Below are 18,033 nucleotides of genomic sequence, written 5' to 3'. Positions count from 1 at the left end.
TTTTTTGTATTTAAAAAAAAAATTGGATACTTTGACCTCTTAAATCCCCAAACAGTTATTGAAATGAAACTATTTAAGAGGTTTGGAGGGGAAATGTCTCTGGTGGATCTTCTGACAGCTCTCAGACGTCTGAAACATGATGAGAGGCTCCAGCTGGGCTTTTCTGTGAGAGGTCACAAGCCAAAAAGTTTGTGAAACACTGGTTTCATATTGAATTTTCTGAGCTTATTATTGTTTTCATGTAAAGTCTCTGTTTTCAGTAGTCGGTAACTAAAGCTGTTACATAAATGTATTGGAATAAAAGTACAATATTTCCCTTTGAGTTGTAGTGGAGCAGAAGCGTGAATTAAATGTAAATACATCATTGTTTATTTATGTATAGCGTGATAGTTTACCCAATTAGTGAACTCCAATTAGCAATCCCCATCTTCTCTCCGTAGTCCTTGAACTTATTGCCAGAAATAATCACAGGATGTATTGTGATGTCCGTGATTATGAAACGGGCATGACAGGCGTTATTCAGTTCATAATTTCTTTGTAATGACCACTGTGTATGTAGCTTCATGTTTCTGGAGAGTTGGTACCATGTTTAATTTACCTGACCTCTGCAGGCTGTTAACATTCACACAAACACACACCGCTAAAGTTAACAGGCGTGTATGTGTCGGGTCAAGTTCCTCGAGTGCATTAATTGTGAAACAATGAGAGGTGAAACATGTTTACAGTAGTGCCTTTCACACACTTTTACAGTTCAACACACACAGAGATTCACACAGTCACAGAGGCATGCAGAGGGGCCCCTCATGTATTTACTGAGTGCAAATGTGCAGGCTCTAAAAAGGTTACAGCCGTTTGACCAATCTGCAGCGAGCAACATTACACACCAACTGTCAGTTAGGGACTACAAACAAAAACTGCACTTCCTACAAAAGAAGAGCAAGAAGAACTAGATTTAGGTAGTGCTCCACTACGCTTTTGAGTTACTTGTACTTTACTTAGGTATTTCGATTTAATGCAGCTTTGTACTTCTACTCCACGACAGTCTTTCTGGCTTGTGACCTCTCAGGTTAATGTAGTTCAAAGTGCTCCACAGATGACTGACAAGCTGCTAATCAGTCAGAACAAATGTAGACCATAAAAACAACAGAACAGACAAATTTTGAGACCAGTGCATGCAAGACAATAAAAATTACGTAATAAAAAAAAACTGTAGCTGTAATGAGAGTAATAGTAGTAAAACTGTGTGAAATAAAAAGTAAACCAAAGAACTAAATTAAATAGATTAAAACGACAAAACAAGAAAAAAAAAACAGACAAAAAAATACAATTAAATAGATTAAAAAACTATAATAATAATAATAATAATAATAATTTAGTCAAAGGCTGGACCAAAAACTAGATAAAATATATTAAAACAACAAATCAAGAATTAAAAATGGTGTCATTGAATTACAATAAAATATATTTTAAAGCTACAATAATTATAATAATAGTAATAATAATATATAATAAAATAGTTAAATAAAAGCTAGACTAAAAACTAGATTAAAATGACAAAACAAAGACAAATAAAGTAGAGATTAATAGAATAACAGATAAAATGAAATAGCCTCTAAAGATGTCTGTAAGTTGTTAACAGTTCAACCAGTTTGACATTTACCCTCAACACTTCTCAGATGTTTTTTTTTTTTTTTTAAATAAAATCCAAAACAAAAGAAAAGGTTAGAGAATAGTCCAAAATATTAATATATCTTGTGACCCTTTGGAGGGGCTCGACCTCTATGTTAGAAAAATACCTCCACCTTCCAAATGGTGTTATTGTTGGGGCCACTGTCGCAAAAACAATCAGATTGCTTTTCATTTTCCGTCAGCAGAGCTCTTGTCTTTTTGTCTGGTTCAGTTTCCACAGATGCTTTGGTTGTTCCACCATCCACCATTTCTGCTGCTATAGATCATAACTGCAGAGAACTTACACTGACATTGAGAACTGGGGATAGCTACTGATCACTACCACAGAAAATAAATGCACTATCCTCTTCCTGTTTTGGTTGCACAATAGTTGACGGACTTCTTTTGTGCTTTAAATTGAGCGTTTATTTTCCCGGGAGATTGTACCCGCGGGCATGTATACTTGTGCGGTGGTGTGTCTGTGTCGCTCTGCAGTTATGCCTCCAAAACGCTGGTTGGCGGACGGGATTTCTGTGCCTCTGTTAGTATCAGTTCAATTTATTGAACTAACAAACCTAAAACACAAGTGAAACATGGCTCACTAGTGACAATATTAAACACAAGCACAAAATTCAGCTCCATAACAATGTGCAAGGCTCACAGACAAAGCAGTTGTCTTTTGCTGGACACATTTTCCCCACAAATACAACATGCTAACATTATTAGCATAAGCCTATGGAATGTAACATAGTATAAGTTAGCCTAGCAGCTGGCAGTCTTGTCTTCTACTCAACATTTAACAAAGCTAACGTTACAAAATGCAGCTTTTATATTATAACTTACAACATGCTAACATTATTAGCATAAGCCTATGATATTTTACATTAAATTAGCCTAGCGACTTTTCTCTACCCATGAAGCAAGAATACATCACATGAGACTTCAGATGCTTTTCTTTGGCTTAAATGTCTTCACAAGTTTCTTATCTGTCAGATAAAAGTAAATAAAAGTCTTATTTCCACCAAAAGAAATGGTTTTCAGTTTACAAAAATAAACAGGAGTTCTGCGTTGTCACAACGTGGTCACATTTCTTGGGAGATGCACATCAGGCTACGATGTAGGCTACAGCCAGCTTTATAGTTGTGCGTCGGCTCCACGCTGTAGGGCCTACACGTCGATACAGAGCTTACGCCGTGGGTACAGCATCGATTGAATGTACAAGTAGAAATCCTGCTTTATGGGGAGCCAGTCTAAACACTGAGGGGGTCATTATTCCATAGCCATTACATTGTGCAATCAACATTTACGTCACAATGATAAATTAATAATAAAAACCTGCCTGTTTCCACTTTTAAGTAAAAAAAGTCTGAGTATTTCGTCAGGAAAAGCTGGATAAAAGAAATGTACTGTCAGTATCATCCATCTTTAAACACAAAACAGGCTTTCTAGTGAACTCAGCAGTCCTTGGATCCATTCGTTTTGTCTTGGAAAATAGCTTTTGACAGTCACTCTGCCTCAAAACACAAGACTGGAAACAGTTACACAGTAAATTAAGACTTGAGTTGCTGCAGTAAAAAAAAAATTAAACCCCATTTGGTTAGAAAATCATGGGCCTAATTACAAAATGACAAAGCTGTGAAGGTGAAATCTTTTTTCTTTAGATGTCCTTTGAAGGTAGTATGTTTGAATAAAACCTTTCAGTGGCACCTTGAGGATGTAAATATTTTAGTTTGAAGGTGGGAAACTTATTACTTTCATAGCTGTCCGTGCAGCCGGGGGATACACTTTAAAAAACACTATGCAGGTGTTAATACAGAGTTGACTTCAGCCCATATAGCTGATGGTCGCCTCACGAGAGTCTCTGAGCAACAGTTTGACATCTTTTGGCTATGTTAATCCAATTAGAAGACTGAATTCCTGCTGGTTAGTACTTATTTTTCTTTTCATGAAACAAATGTCAAACCTCATGTCACCCCGTCTTATACCTCTAAGAGCGTTTTTATCGTTCTTGTCTATATTGTTTCTGTCAGAAATAAACTTAAACAGATTAATTCTCACTCTCAAAACTAAACATCCATCTGTAACATCTGCAGCCTCGTTGAAAGTAACAGCCACTTGTACAGATTTTAATTTCCCATTTCAGAGAGAGGAAGAAGTACAAGCAAACGTAGACGTCTCACTCACCTCGTCCTCGTCCTCAGCGTCCCGTGAAGCATCTGTAGGATCCAGGACAACCTGATCTGCTGTTGCACACACTAACCGCATCCATGCTGTGTTTCTCCCTGGCTTATTACTCTGAGGGTGACCTCTGCCAACTCACGCTGCTGACTCCTGTCTCCCCATCTCCTCCCTTCTTTCCCCCTCCTCTTCCAACACATCCCTCCCTTTTCTCGCCTCTCTTGGATTTATGAAATGCAGCAGTAAAATAAAGAATGGGTACTCGAGAGTAAAGCGGGAGTGTTGATCAAAGGGCGTGATGTCCGGGCTGCAGCGGTGAATTAATGTAATTTCCTGCTGATTGTTTAGATATTAACCATGTTGCTGCTGGCCCTACTTTGATCCACATTCAGTGCGGGACATAAGAGCGCACGAGGGCCGTGCACCAGCAGATCAAATGAGATTTCTGTTATTAGCCTCCCAGAATGATCAAAGACCTTTCATGCACACACATTAAACTGATATGTGTACGTGTGATTTTGCATCAGCGGGCAATGGAGAGGGCGGAGAGACGGCGTCAGATGTTGTGACAAGTGGGATGTTTTGGAGAGAAATGAAAAGCAGCTACAAGAGGAGGGTTACCCTTTTTCTTTCTCACCCCTGCTCCCTGGTTTTTCCTCCCCCTCTCTCTGTCTCTCTCTCCGACTCCTGCATTCCACCTGTCGTTCTGCAGTAATCTGTTTGCCTCCCCTCAATTACTCCCTCATTGGGAGAAGCCTCTAATTATCGAGGGGCCCGCTGAGCGACCTTAAACATACACACAAAAACATGAACACACTCACACATGAGGCGGCTGGAGCTGTTTCTTTTCCATGTTTTGATGTATTTGTGAAACAGATTTCTGATGTCTGTGTAAAGTTTGATCAGTGGGCTTTAATTAGTTAGAGCTATGGAAGCCCATTTCAGCCAGTGTGATTAATAAATATATAACATCCTGGAAGTCAGTATAATAATAATCCTCCTGAAAATAATGACTTAATATCTCAAAATAATCTTAAACTTTCTTAAGTAATGACTACCATCAAAATAATGGCTTAGTATCTTTAAATAATGACTTAGTATATTTAAATAATGACTTACTAAGTCATTATTTACTGATACTAAGTCATTATTTAAAGATAGTAAGTCATTATTTAGAGATACTAAGTCATTATTTACTAAGTCATTATTTAGAGATAGTAAGCCATTATTTAAAGATACTAAGTCATTATTTAAAGATAGTAAGTCATTATTTACTGATACTGTCATTATTTAAAGATACTGGGTCTCATTCATGAAAAGTGAGTAAATCTGTGTGTAGATTTGCACATAAAAGCCTACGCTACTAAAAACGTACTCCGGATTCAGGTAAGCCGCGGGAAACTCAGATTTGATCGTAAACACATGTATGATCATGAATGCCAATTCATCATAAATTGACAGCGCGCTCCCGGTAATCAGCAATTAGCATAAATCCCCGCCCATGAATAGCCAATGACCACCATAAAAGGAGGTGTACGTGCATCCAGTCAACCTGTCAGTCATGGCGCAAACAAAGAAAGAGAGAGAAAGAAAAAGAATTTTTCCGAAGTGGAGATCGAAATAATTTCAGGTGAAGTGGACTTAAGAAAAACATTTTAGTTAGTAGTGGTGTGACAGGGACAGGCAAAGCGAAGGCCTGGAGGGAGGTAACAGATGCTGTTAATGTTGTCTCCGTAGTACAAAAGAACCATGTCAGAGGTGAAGCGTAAATGGTTTGATATGAAACTGGAGGCAAAGAAACGCATAAGCACACACAAAAAAAAATACAGCAGCCACAGGAGGAGGAGGCTCACAGTCACAACTATCTGCTGCAGACGAGCGCATCGCTGGCATAACTGGGGAGAGCGACATGCCTCCACTGGAGTCAACATCAAACCCAGTCGATTTACATAGATAATTCACAATCATGAACCTAATCTGGATCTTAAACCTGCTAATTGCCTACTAATTTAACTAAATGTATGTGTTCACATCACAGAATAATGACTTAGTATGTCAGAATAATGACTTAGTATCTTAAAGTAATGACTTAGTATTACAAAATGATTTAGTATCGCAACTTGATAAAGTTTCTTAAAATAATGACTCATCTTGAAATAATGACATAGTATCTCAAAATAATGAGAAGCTTTCTCAGATATTGACGTAATATCTCAAAATACTAGCATGTTATATTTTTTAATATTTTGTCATGTTTAGATTACGTGTTTCAAAGGCATCTGTGTATTGTGTACATAACAGAGCGCAATACAAATTAAAATTGTAATTTCCAATAGTGACAAGCAATATTTATGTGCTTTACTAAATTTACACAAGCACTGCGAGTGGTCAGGAGCAGGAGTAGATTTTGTTAGTAGCTACGGAAAGATCGGAGCCACTAAAATATTGATGAATGTGGACATGCATGTAAATTTCCGTCCGCAAACAGTTTACACACAAATTCCTTCTGCTCATGTTTCATGAATCAGACCCATTATCTCTAAATAATGATTTAGTATCTCTAGATAATGACTTAGTATCAGTAAATAATGACTTAGTGTCTCTAAATGACTTAGTATCAGTGAATAATGACTTAGTATGTGTAAATATGACTTAGTATCAGTAAATAATGATTTAGTATCTCTAAATATTGACTTAGTATCAGTAAATAATGACTTAGTATCTCTAAATAATGATTTAGTATCTCTAAATAATGACTTAGTATCAGTAAATAATGACTTAGTATCTCTAAATAATGATTTAGTATCTCTAAATAACAACTTAGTATCTAAAAATAATGAGCTAGTATTTGTAAATAATGACTTAGTATTTGTAAATAATGACTTAGTATCTCTAAATAATGACTTAGTATCTCTAAATGACTTAGTGTCAGTAGATTGACTTATGACAGTAAATGACAGTATCTCTAAATAATGACTTAGTATCAGTAAATAATGACTTAGTATCTCTAAATAATGTTTTAGTATCTCTAAATAATGACTTAGTATCAGTAAATAATGACTTAGTATCAGTAAATAATGACTTAGTATCTCTAAATAATGATTTAGTATCTCTAAATAATGACTTAGTATCTCTAAATAATGATTTAGTATCTCTAAATAATGACTTAGTATCAGTAAATAATGACTTAGTATCTCTAAATAATGATTTAGTATCTCTAAATAACAACTTAGTATCTAAAAATAATGAGCTAGTATTTGTAAATAATGACTTAGTATTTGTAAATAATGACTTAGTATCTCTAAATAATGACTTAGTATCTCTAAATGACTTAGTGTCAGTAGATTGACTTATGACAGTAAATGACAGTATCTCTAAATAATGATTTAGTATCAGTAAATAATGACTTAGTATCTCTAAATAATGTTTTAGTATCTCTAAATAATGACTTAGTATCAGTAAATAATGACTTAGTATCAGTAAATAATGACTTAGTATCTCTAAATAATGACTTAATATCTCTAAATAACAACTTAGTACCTAAAAACAATGACTTAGTATTTGTAAATAATGACTTAGTATCTCTAAATAACAACTTAGTATCTAAAAACAATGACTTAGTATTTGTAAATAATGACTTAGTATCTCTAAATAATGATTCAGTTTCTCTAAATAATGACTTAGTATCAGTAAATAATGACTTAGTATCTCTAAATAACAACTTAGTATCTAAAAATAATGACTTAGTATTTGTAAATAATGACTTAGTATCTCTAAATAATGATTTAGTTTCTCTAAATAATGACTTAGTATCAGTAAATAATGACTTAGTATTTGTAAATAATGACTTAGTATCTCTAAATAATGATTTAGTATCTCTAAATAACTTAGTATCTAAAAATAATGACTTAGTATTTGTAAATAATGACTTAGTATCAGTAAATAATGACTCATCTAAAAATAACAACTTAGTATCTAAAAATAATGACTTCGTATCACAGAATAATGACTTAGTATCTTAAAGTAATGACTTAGTATTACAAAATGATTTAGTATCGCAACTTGAGAAAGTTCCTTAAAATAATGACTTATCTTGAAATAATGACTTAGTATCTCAAAATAATGAGAAGCTTTCTCAAATATTGTGGTAATATCTCAGAATACTAGCTTATTATTTTGAGAAAGTTTCTTACTATGTTGTGATACTAAGTCATTGTTTTGAGATACTTATTTTGAGATATTAAGTCATTCAGCAAAAGTTTTTAATTGTAATGACCGATAGGATCACATTGGCGGAAATGGGCCTCCATATGTGGACAATACAAACACACGCATAGATTCACTTTTACTGCAGAGACACCGAAAATATTTAACAGTATCATGAAGAGATTAAATGATACAAAAAGTCCAGGATGAGTTTTTGTTATCGTCAACAAATTTCATGAGAAGTCCAAAACCAACAAAGCACAGTACTGTCTGACTTCCTCAGTCTGTCTGTGGCACATTGGTTCTTAGTGAGGAAAATCTACTTAATAGTGTTGGGGAGCAGCAGATAAACATAAAGTGTGGAATACCTTCACCTTGGATCTTATAACAGAAAACTGCTTTGGCTTTTTTTTCTTTCTTTTTTTTAAAAGAAACTTTACATTTTTAAAATGCCTTTAATAAGGGGTAATCCTATTAACATATTGATTGATTGATATTGATTTCATTTTAAAATATGAATGATAATTAAAAATTATTACTCATAATTACTCAAGCAAAGTACAAGTGCGTCAAAACTGTACTGAAATACAATCCTGAAGTTTATGTACTTACATTCCACGGATAGTTCTATGGTATTGTTATCAACATTTTGCTTGTTGTTATTATTTATTTTCAGTTTTGAATATCATTTTTAACCCTGAAACACTTTAGGCTCCACCTTTGCATGAAAGGTTAAAAATATTACAAGTAAAGTTATTATTATTACTGCTACTAATTAAAACACAACTAGTACAATTTTGCTCAGTCACAACAAACTGAATGAACTGATTACACAAGACAATGTGGCCTCCCTGTGGTCTGGACAAGCCAGTGCTGCGTGCGTGAATACATGTGGGTTTCAGCACATTATAATTTTGGAAACAAAACAATGAACTACAGACACATGAGCTTTATTAGCTTTATTAGTGTCTGATACATTCAGTAATAAGACAGCTGTGTTACACTTAACAAACAACAGCTGTGTTTAGTTTAAAATAAGTTAAACGCACACAGAATAACTGGTTTCACTTAATAATAAATAAATTAACAAAACTAACAAACATGGAATAGATTGGGTGTTATGTTAGGTAGTATTGTGTTGTAATATTTCACACAGTAAACAGTACGATAGTCAGTTCAGGAATTGTTCAGATGTAAACGCTCAGACAACTTTAAAAAAACTATCAGGAGGTGAGGAAACTCTTAAGATAAAAACAGCTGCATAGACTGTGTGTACAGTTTCATTTAAGTATGACTATTAAACAACTATTATTATGAAATTGCATAGAAGACCTACTGGAGAGAGGCACACTAACGTACACATCACTGCTGCACCGATGTGTGTTTGTTCTAGATGCTCAGTGTCCGTGGCCCGGTGCTCTGCACAGCCTTCATGATGGACTGCACCACTTCAGAGGTGGAGCCTTGGCCTCCCAGGTCAGCAGTGTGCAGCTGGAGGACACAGGAGATGACAAAACAGTGTGAGCAGAATATTCTCTATTATTTATTTATCTATTGGTGACCTGTCATCAGTCAGATGTTATTGTGTGATGTGATCGTACCCGAGTCTCAGTTACGGTGGAGAGTATGGCTCTGCGGATCATGCCGGCGTAGGCGTGGAGCTTCAGGTGATCCAGCAGCAGGCAAGAGGCCAGCAGCATGGCTGTGGGGTTTGCTGTGTTGCGGTTAGCAATGCTCTTCCCTGTGTTCCTGGTGCCCTGCACATAGAGGAACATGTTGAGAAAGCCAGAGCTCATAAATAGGAGAACATGTAGGGATGTAGCAGCGCTAAAGATATACTATGCAGGATTGTATAGACTTATACAGAGGTAATCCCTCTCAATCTTCACTTATGATCCACTCTCAGTGTGTGGTGCTGTATTTTTATGCAGATTCTACCTTCTGCCTGTATTTTCTTATTTTCTTCTTACTTTCTGTGCTTGGGACGTGTATGGGTGGTGTGTAGCCCCAAAGCACTCAGGTGAGGTCAGGGCTTTATAAAAAGGTAGCGAGCATGTGCCAGACTGTAAGCAGCAGATATCCAAGAGACACAGCACTGATAAAATGCAAATAAGAGTAAATCTGGGATTGGCTTTTACTTTCACGAGCAGCATGTTGAAAAAAAGTAAGCTTCTGATTGTTTACAATTCTTTGGAAAATACTTTAAAGTTTGTAAATGGTTATTTTTCATCATGTGTAATGTGAAGGAACACACACCCTCTTCTCAGAGAGCATTTTAGCAACTTCTCTGGCGTGCTACTTTCCTGTTTCTATTTGCACTTATCAGATGCTGCTGGAGGTAAAGAAAGATAAACCCACACCCACTGTACACTACCTGCTCAGCACCATACAGCAAGCAGATCCAGTTAGAGATGAGCTGATGAACATAATGAAGCATTTAGCAGCTAAAGAAACAGATACTTCCTTTGGGAGTTGGTGGAGACCAAAAACATAGCTATAAGGAGAGTGAATATTGGACTTACATCAATTGGCCAGAAACTTGACTCAAAGTTAATGATGCTCCTTGTTTGTTGGTTGTGTAGATAAGCAACTGTCACCTAACATGTCACCATATCAACTGAACAAGTGATAGTATGTCAGTGTTGTGTTGAAGGAGACTTGAAACTAGCAATTGAGACAATAAACTTATTAGGAAAATGTTCACTGAGGTAATAAATCAAGTGAGAAGCAGGGTCATTTTCTTGTAGACTTCTATACAATCAAACTTCTTTTTACAACCAGTGGAGTCGCCCCCTGCTGGCCATTAGAAATAATGCAGCTTTAAGGCACTTCAGCTTCGGCTTCATTTTTCAGAACCAGAGGATCCATCCACTTCTTTTATACTGCCCATTTGGATTTACAACTTCATGCGCCGCCCTGGGAGCCAAAAAACTCAGTGAATGAAGTTTGAGACCTTTAGTGTATCATCTCTGTGCCTCTCTTTGCCTCTCTCTCTCTGTTGTCCCTTTACGCCTTGTTTAACATGAATCCACTCACCGTCTCAAACACGGCGTAGTCCTCTCCGTAGTTGGCTCCCGGCACCAGTCCCGGTCCCCCAACCAGCCCGGCACACACATTGCTCACGACGTTGCCATACAGGTTGGGCATGACCATCACATCGAACTGCTGGGGCCTGGAAACCAACTAACACACAAGTAGATACAACATCTCAGAACATTTTTACTTCAAAAATGTTGTTTCCTCAACTAAAAGTCAACAAGAGACAGAACCCAGAAGTTTGTTAGTGCAATAAATTTATGATGCAACAGTAGAAAGTCTTTGTATTTTAAACATGATCCGTGTTAGCCTCCAGCTGTAACCATCACATTTAATATATCCACAGAAATGTGAAGCACTGAACAGGACGATGATGATGATGATGATGATGATGATGATGATTTGAACACCACATAGAGAGATGAGCAGTATGGCAGTGTACAGACATTCTGCAGTTAGACTTGAGTTGATATCCGGTTTTGCTGGTCTGGTAAGGTGTACAAGCTTAAGCTGAACTGACATTTTTCATTATGACACCTCCAGGCAAATTAAAAACTAGCCTACATTAGCAACCTCACAGCATCACAGCATTAAATCCAACCTGTAAGCATTGGTAATAAGCATTGGTGATTGCTGGAAATTCTTATGAAGTAATAAACAATATGGCAATGTGATTAATAAATAATTATGAATGTTTATAAACGGACTAACAGAGACAGCAGTGTTTGACAGCTGTGACCACAGCAGGGCAACATTAAGGAGATCAAGTTTCAGTAGAGGCGGCAGGGGCAGAGCTGTGCATGCCGTGTTTGTTTGAAGCAGACAAAAGAGATGTCCTAACTGGCTGCAAGCGATGCACTGTGCTGTTTAGAGCTGAACGTTTGTCGGAGGGCCTGTTTCTATTTATATGCTACCTGTCGCTTGCTTTGGAAGCACCACAATGGACGAGGAACGGCTGTATCATGAAGTTGGATTGAGGAATAAAGTACATGATACCTTCTTATTCCATGACAAAAACCAACATAAGGTGGAGGCTGACTGGAGATAGATCGCCAGAGCGCTAATACCAAGCTAGGCTACATGCTCTTGGCTATAATTGTATGTAAGTCCCAGTAGTTATCACAATATAAAATGTGTGTTTTCTCTTTTAAAAGGAAAAGTAACAAATGTAGGAAGACAGCAAGTAGTTTACACATCCAGTCTGATCTCCACCGCGCAGCTGATAGGCCTACGTGGTTTGTTTACATGATGTAAGAGCTCCGATGTTACATGATGTAACGTGATATTAGTCACATGCGCGTTTGCTGTGAGGACACGCTGTCGTCATGTTCCACTCAGGAGCAGCTGCTGAGTCAAGTACGCAAAATTCAGTATACTGGTCTGGTCCGGCTCTTTATATCAAACCAGTTTAATAAATCTGACACCGGCCCGACCCCAGCTGAAGCTACCTGCATGGTGGTGTTGTCCACAATCATGCTGTCGAAGGTGATTTCAGGGTAACCGCTGGCAACCTCCTTACAGCACTCCAGGAAGAGGCCGTCCGCCAACTTCCTGCTCCAACAAAAACATACACATCAAAATGTGTCACGTTTTAGAAACAGGTAAATAAAAACAGTCGGGGCCTTTGAGCCATCAGAAACTGACATGATGTTAGCTTTGTGTACGGCAGTGACTCGTCTGCGTCCTTTGGCCCGAGCAGTCCTGAATGCGTAGTCAGCGATGCGTAAAGATTTGGTCTTGGTGATGATCTTCAGACATTCAACAACGCCCGGTACATTCTGCAGAGACAGACAGAGAGAAAGTGTGGAGATGCATGGAGGCTGGATTTGGTATGATTCGTGTATTTCACCATCAAAGTGATGATGAACACGCACCTCGTGCTCCAGGCTGCTGTACTCTCCCTCTGTGTTCTCCCTGATGATCATGATGTCAACGTTTCTGTGGCGTGTCCTCACTCCTGGTAGAGACTGGCAGTGCATCACGTTGGCATAGAGATCCAGAGTAGTGCTGCAGAGAGAGGATGAGGAGGAGGGAAGGATAGATAAGACGGACAGAGAGACAGGAAAATGGAGACAGATGTAAAAAGGAGGACAAACACAAAGGCCTGAAGCTCAGGATTGAACACTGTAACTCCACTGCTGCATATCAACGCCACCATTTATGTTTAACACTCATAACTTTAAGATGAGATAACGAAAGGTAGTGAAAGACTTACCGGAGCAGGTTGTTTCTGGACTTGTATGATGGTGGCAGGTTGTGGTTCGTCTCAATGTTACCTGGATAAACAATTTAACAATTAAATTGGAGACATCACCAGAAGGTGCTTTGAGCATGTCATTTCACATGGCGTGCTCTAAAATGAAGAAAGTAGACAAAGACACAGCTTTTAGTCAGTGCTGAAATCCTAACTTAGCTTTTTTTTTTGTTTTAATAAATATTCATGCACTAAAGTTTTTTTTATGTCATCTGCAATTAGAGTACCATGATTAAATGTCACGGTCAAAGATTTTTAATCCTTTTTTATTCTTTTAATCTTCAGCCACACTTGCAGGGTTGCTGTGGTCACTGTGATTATTTTCTGATGTACACGAACATTTACAGATATCCCCAGCCCTTTTTAGGAGCATGTTTCAAACACACCCACACAAATGAAAAAATAACCTTTGAGTGCAACTCCATTGCGCCTGATAGCCATGATGGCGTTATTGATGTCATCTTCTGACGCCATAGATGAGTCCACATTGACAACCTCAAAGTCCACTGGCACACAGCAGAACCTGATATTGAAACACAGATGGAGATCACTTCAGTATGACAGAGCCGAGTCATTTAGTGACTGCACTGTGTGAGCTGGTCACTGACTTCATTCAAACACTCTGTGTCTGTGAATTCTCACCGGAATAGTTCACACACGTGGTGAGCCAGCTCTGGTCCGATTCCATCTCCAGGAATCAGAGTCACAGTGTGTCTGCCTCCATACTGTGCTGGTGGAGGCTGCAATGCACGCACATACACAAACACAGGAAGTCAAAACCCTTCCCATAAAAACAATAGATGCATTCCCTACAAAACAAACTTGTCATCCTAAGACTTAATGTACACATCTGTGCGTGTGTGTTGTAAGCAGCCATACTCACTATAGTCTGGTGTGGGTGGATGGAGGAAAGGGGGATTCAGAACGGAGAAGAGAAAACAGGAAGGTTAGTAGGACAAAGAAGAGAAGACGCATGGTGACCAACAGCTTCCTGGTGCCATCGCAAACACACTGATGACACAAAACAGTGCTGGTACTTTTGGGTTTCCCTTTAAGGAATACTTCCCTTGCAAAATGACCATTTGTATATCAGTAACTCACCCTGTGTGGTTTTTGATTTGTCAAGAAAACTTTGTTTTTCTCTTGGGCCTCCACGGTGCACGAAGAATCCAAAAAAGGCGAACGGTCGTCAGGAATTCAAGTAAAAGGAGTTGACGTTTAACAACAACAAAACTATATTGAAACATCCGTTAACAGACTCTCACATGACTCGTCCAAAATAATGCAAGTCTCATTTATTCAGTCGTATGCTCAGTACTTCTGAACACATGCATTTTCACTAGAACCTTGCTATTTAAATCCCTTCCGCATAAACAGTCTTCAGCAGGAACGAGTAGTGAGCAATGAAATGTACAAGCTGAGTTAAAATACATGCTTGCTCAGGCGCGCTGCTCCTTAGGAGGGTAGTGATACATCGATCTGGACTGATATATTCATTCAGTGATCATCAATGCAAAGTGAAAGCATCAATTCATATCATTGTCTGCAAGATGCACCTTTATTTTGAAATTCCCAGACAATGAGAATATTTACTGATTTTGTCTCATAGAAGTCGCAGGCCCCTGACTTGAGTCAAATTGGAATCCTATTGTGGCAGACTTTATGATACCAAGCAAAAAATGCATGTGTTTGGGAACTGCTGAGCATCTGACTGGATAATGAGACTTGGATTATACTGCACAGGTTGTGTGAGAGTTTGTAAATGGATATTTAAATGCGGACCCCTTTTACTTCAATTCAACAGGAATTCTCTCTGTTTTTGGATTCTTCGTTCACAATGGAGGCATGCGAGAAAAACAAAGGTTTCGTAACAAATTCAAGGTAAGATGCAGTGAATAATTTACATACAAATGTTCATTCTGTGGGTGACGCATTCCTTTAAGGTGCACAACAGTGGGGTCATCACAATAGGAAGGTCATAAGGTAAACAAAGCGTGGGCGACTGAGCCACCACTCACAGTGTAAGTGGACTTGTGTCTCTGATGACATGCAGCTGCACCATAAACCTGAGAACACAGAAAAATGGTGGTTATTTGTACAGAAGATTTACTAATTTAAATTAAAAAATAAATAAGTGACGAGCCTAGATATCACAGCTACAGCATTCCAGATTTATTCTAAGACAAGACAGTAATAGAGTAACAAGGAGCAGCATGAATGGCAACTGAAATCAAACTAAATACAGATTTAAAATCCTTCAAAACAAAAGTCGAATGCTGGTTAAAAGCAAACCAGAGCTGTAGCCACTCTGAGCTGAATGCGCTCAAACTTTTTACTTTTATTAGTGTAAGTGTTTTGGTGTATTGTGGTACGTGTTCTTCAGTATATGTACTGTGGTATGTGTATAGTGGCTTGTCTATTGTAGTAGATGTACTGTGGCATATGTGTATTGTAGTGTGTGGATTGTGGTTTATCTTATTATATAATGACGAAAACTCTGTGTGTCTGTCTGTGTGTCTGTTCCACATTTTTCTCCTCACTGACTTGGTCAATCCATGTGAAATTTGGCACAGTGGTAGAGGGTCATGGGAGGATGTGAATGAAGCAATATTACATCAATTGGCCAAAGGGGGGCGCTATGGCAACGGATTGAAATTGCAAACTTTGAATGGGCATATCTCATGCCCCGTATGTCGTAGAGACATGAAACTTTGCACAGAGATGCCTCTCCTCATGAGGAACAAATTTGCCCCAAGAACCCATAACTTCTGCTTATAGAGATTTTCCGCCATTTTGAATTTTTTAAAAAAACACTTCAAATGGATCTCTTCCTAGGAAGTTTGCGCGATCTGCATGAAACTGGTGAACNACTTTGCACAGAGATGCCTCTCCTCATGAGGAACACATTTGCCTCAAGAACCCATAACTTCTGCTTATAGAGATTTTCCGCCATTTTGAATTTTTAAAAAAAAAAACACTTCAAATGGATCTCTTCCTAGGATGAGCGATCTGCATGAAACTGGGTGAACATAATCTNCTTCTAATTTTTGGTATGACTAAGTCATGGTATGGTATGCTGTACTCAATGGGTATGGACTAGTGTATTTTATTTGGATTTTAATATTGACCATTTTCTAAATTAAATTAGTTTGGTCTGTAAAATGGTATAATATTTCTATCACTATTCCCCAGAGCCTTCATTGACATAACTCTTATTGTATCACAAACAGTCCAAACCCAAAGAAATCCACAGTAAGTCATAAAAAGTCTACAAAAGTCTAAGGAAATCTACAAATATATTTCCATTTCAGATGCTAGATCCGGAGGGTTTTGAACATTTCTCTTCATAAAAAGAGCCATGATCTTATCTCCCCCCTACTGTTATTCTATTTCAGGGACATAAGACATTAAATGCTTTAACCAACAAGTTTAGTCAGGGCAAATTACTTCTTTTACTTAAAACATCTCAATACTTGTTCCACCACAGCTGGTCTATGGAGCACTTGTTGTTTCAGTGTGTGAATAATTTATAACCCTGCAGGGAGCAGTTTAAGGAGGCATCTCCAGCCTTATCTCGTCTGGGAGACAAACAGAAATGCTGAATAAGTATTTTCTCTGCAGGGATTTCCAGTTGACATCAGGTTGACAGGGTGCTGAACGGACAGCGACGTTAACCAAGCTAGCTCAGTTAGCCAACTAACCAACCAACCAACCAGCCGTTAATCAGCTTAGCTTCACTCACCGCTGTCCCGTCAAACTAACCAGTAACCTTCAAATACTTCATTAACAGAGTCTGTTTAACAGTTAACTATCAGCTGGTGAGCTCACAGACTGGTCCTACCCTGGTTAACCGGCTGCTGAAGACGAGTTTCAGAGCTCCGGAGATGGATCGCACAGACCGGGCCGTCATGTTCACTCTCCCCGGGGATGGATGGACGACACGGGGCCGGGAGCGAGCTGCGCGCTCACTGTTAATCTCCCTCTGTGTGTCTGTCTCCCTCACGCACACACACATTCACTCACTCACTCACTCATTCACAGAGAGTCTCTTATCCGACATGTTTTCAATCGGGGAGGATGAGGAGACAAAGATAGGAGCTCAGTGAAGTCCTTGAAGGTAGCTTGGTGTTGCCATGGTAACTCTAACAGACAGCCTCGAGGGCCCGGTGGCCTACTTAGTTAGTTTGTTCTCACTATTTATTTATTTATTTATTTATTTATTCATTATTTTACCGTGGCACTTTTTTTCTGAACCACCAGGAGGCGACACACACACACACACACACACACACACACACACACACACACACAAAACATTTAACATGAACCAATCCACCCGTTACACCTCTCACTCATTTGTCATGTGGCCTAATAATTAACTGCTAAATCATGTTTGATTTTTATAATATGAATAATAATAATAATACATAATAAATTTCTCTGATTACTCAGCCATACAGTGTCAAGAATAATCCCTCTGCACTAACCTTATAGCACCAAGCACACATTAACAGTAAATTAAGCTGCTGTATTTCATAGTTTAGATACTCACTGTTCTTTCATATGGTAATATCATCACATTAGAATTACTTTACACAGTGTACATACTGTCATACCTGTTGCACACTCATGTATATACAGCAACCTGTTACTATCATCATCCCATATTCATTCCAGCACCTTTTGCACTT

The 18,033-nt window shown here is 38.1% G+C and overlaps 1 protein-coding gene across 1 annotated transcript; it reads right to left on the bottom strand.

Annotated features, from left to right (window-relative positions):
• Positions 1–8,526: 8,526 nt before the first annotated feature.
• Positions 8,527–17,371, bottom strand: LOC126402463 (isocitrate dehydrogenase [NAD] subunit gamma, mitochondrial-like). The gene is made up of 11 exons (XM_050064476.1): positions 17,184–17,371; positions 15,361–15,408; positions 13,985–14,082; positions 13,750–13,865; positions 13,304–13,364; positions 12,963–13,095; positions 12,733–12,866; positions 12,537–12,639; positions 11,089–11,235; positions 9,654–9,809; positions 8,527–9,543 (listed from the first exon to the last, which is right to left on the bottom strand). The coding sequence occupies exons 1-11, from the start codon at positions 17,355–17,357 to the stop codon at positions 9,442–9,444; spliced, it is 1,272 nt and encodes a 423-aa protein (XP_049920433.1). The 5' UTR covers positions 17,358–17,371; the 3' UTR covers positions 8,527–9,441.
• Between the last annotated feature and the right edge of the window lie 662 nt (positions 17,372–18,033).

The sequence above is a fragment of the Epinephelus moara genome, chromosome 16 (genome assembly GCF_006386435.1).
Source record: "Epinephelus moara isolate mb chromosome 16, YSFRI_EMoa_1.0, whole genome shotgun sequence".
Lineage (NCBI taxonomy): Eukaryota > Metazoa > Chordata > Actinopteri > Perciformes > Serranidae > Epinephelus > Epinephelus moara.
This window is presented reverse-complemented; position numbering and strand designations above follow the sequence as displayed.

Excerpts from the sequence above, each read along its gene's own strand:
- LOC126402463 (XM_050064476.1), bottom strand. The coding sequence starts at position 17,357 with ATGTGTGTGTGCGTGAGGGAGACAGACACACAGAGGGAGATTAACAGT. Across the intron at positions 14,083-15,360 it reads GACACAAGTCCACTTACACT|CCTCCACCAGCACAGTATGG; the intron begins GTGAGTGGTGGC and ends CGTGCATTGCAG. Across the intron at positions 9,810-11,088 it reads ACTACGCCGTGTTTGAGACG|GGCACCAGGAACACAGGGAA; the intron begins GTGAGTGGATTC and ends CTCTATGTGCAG.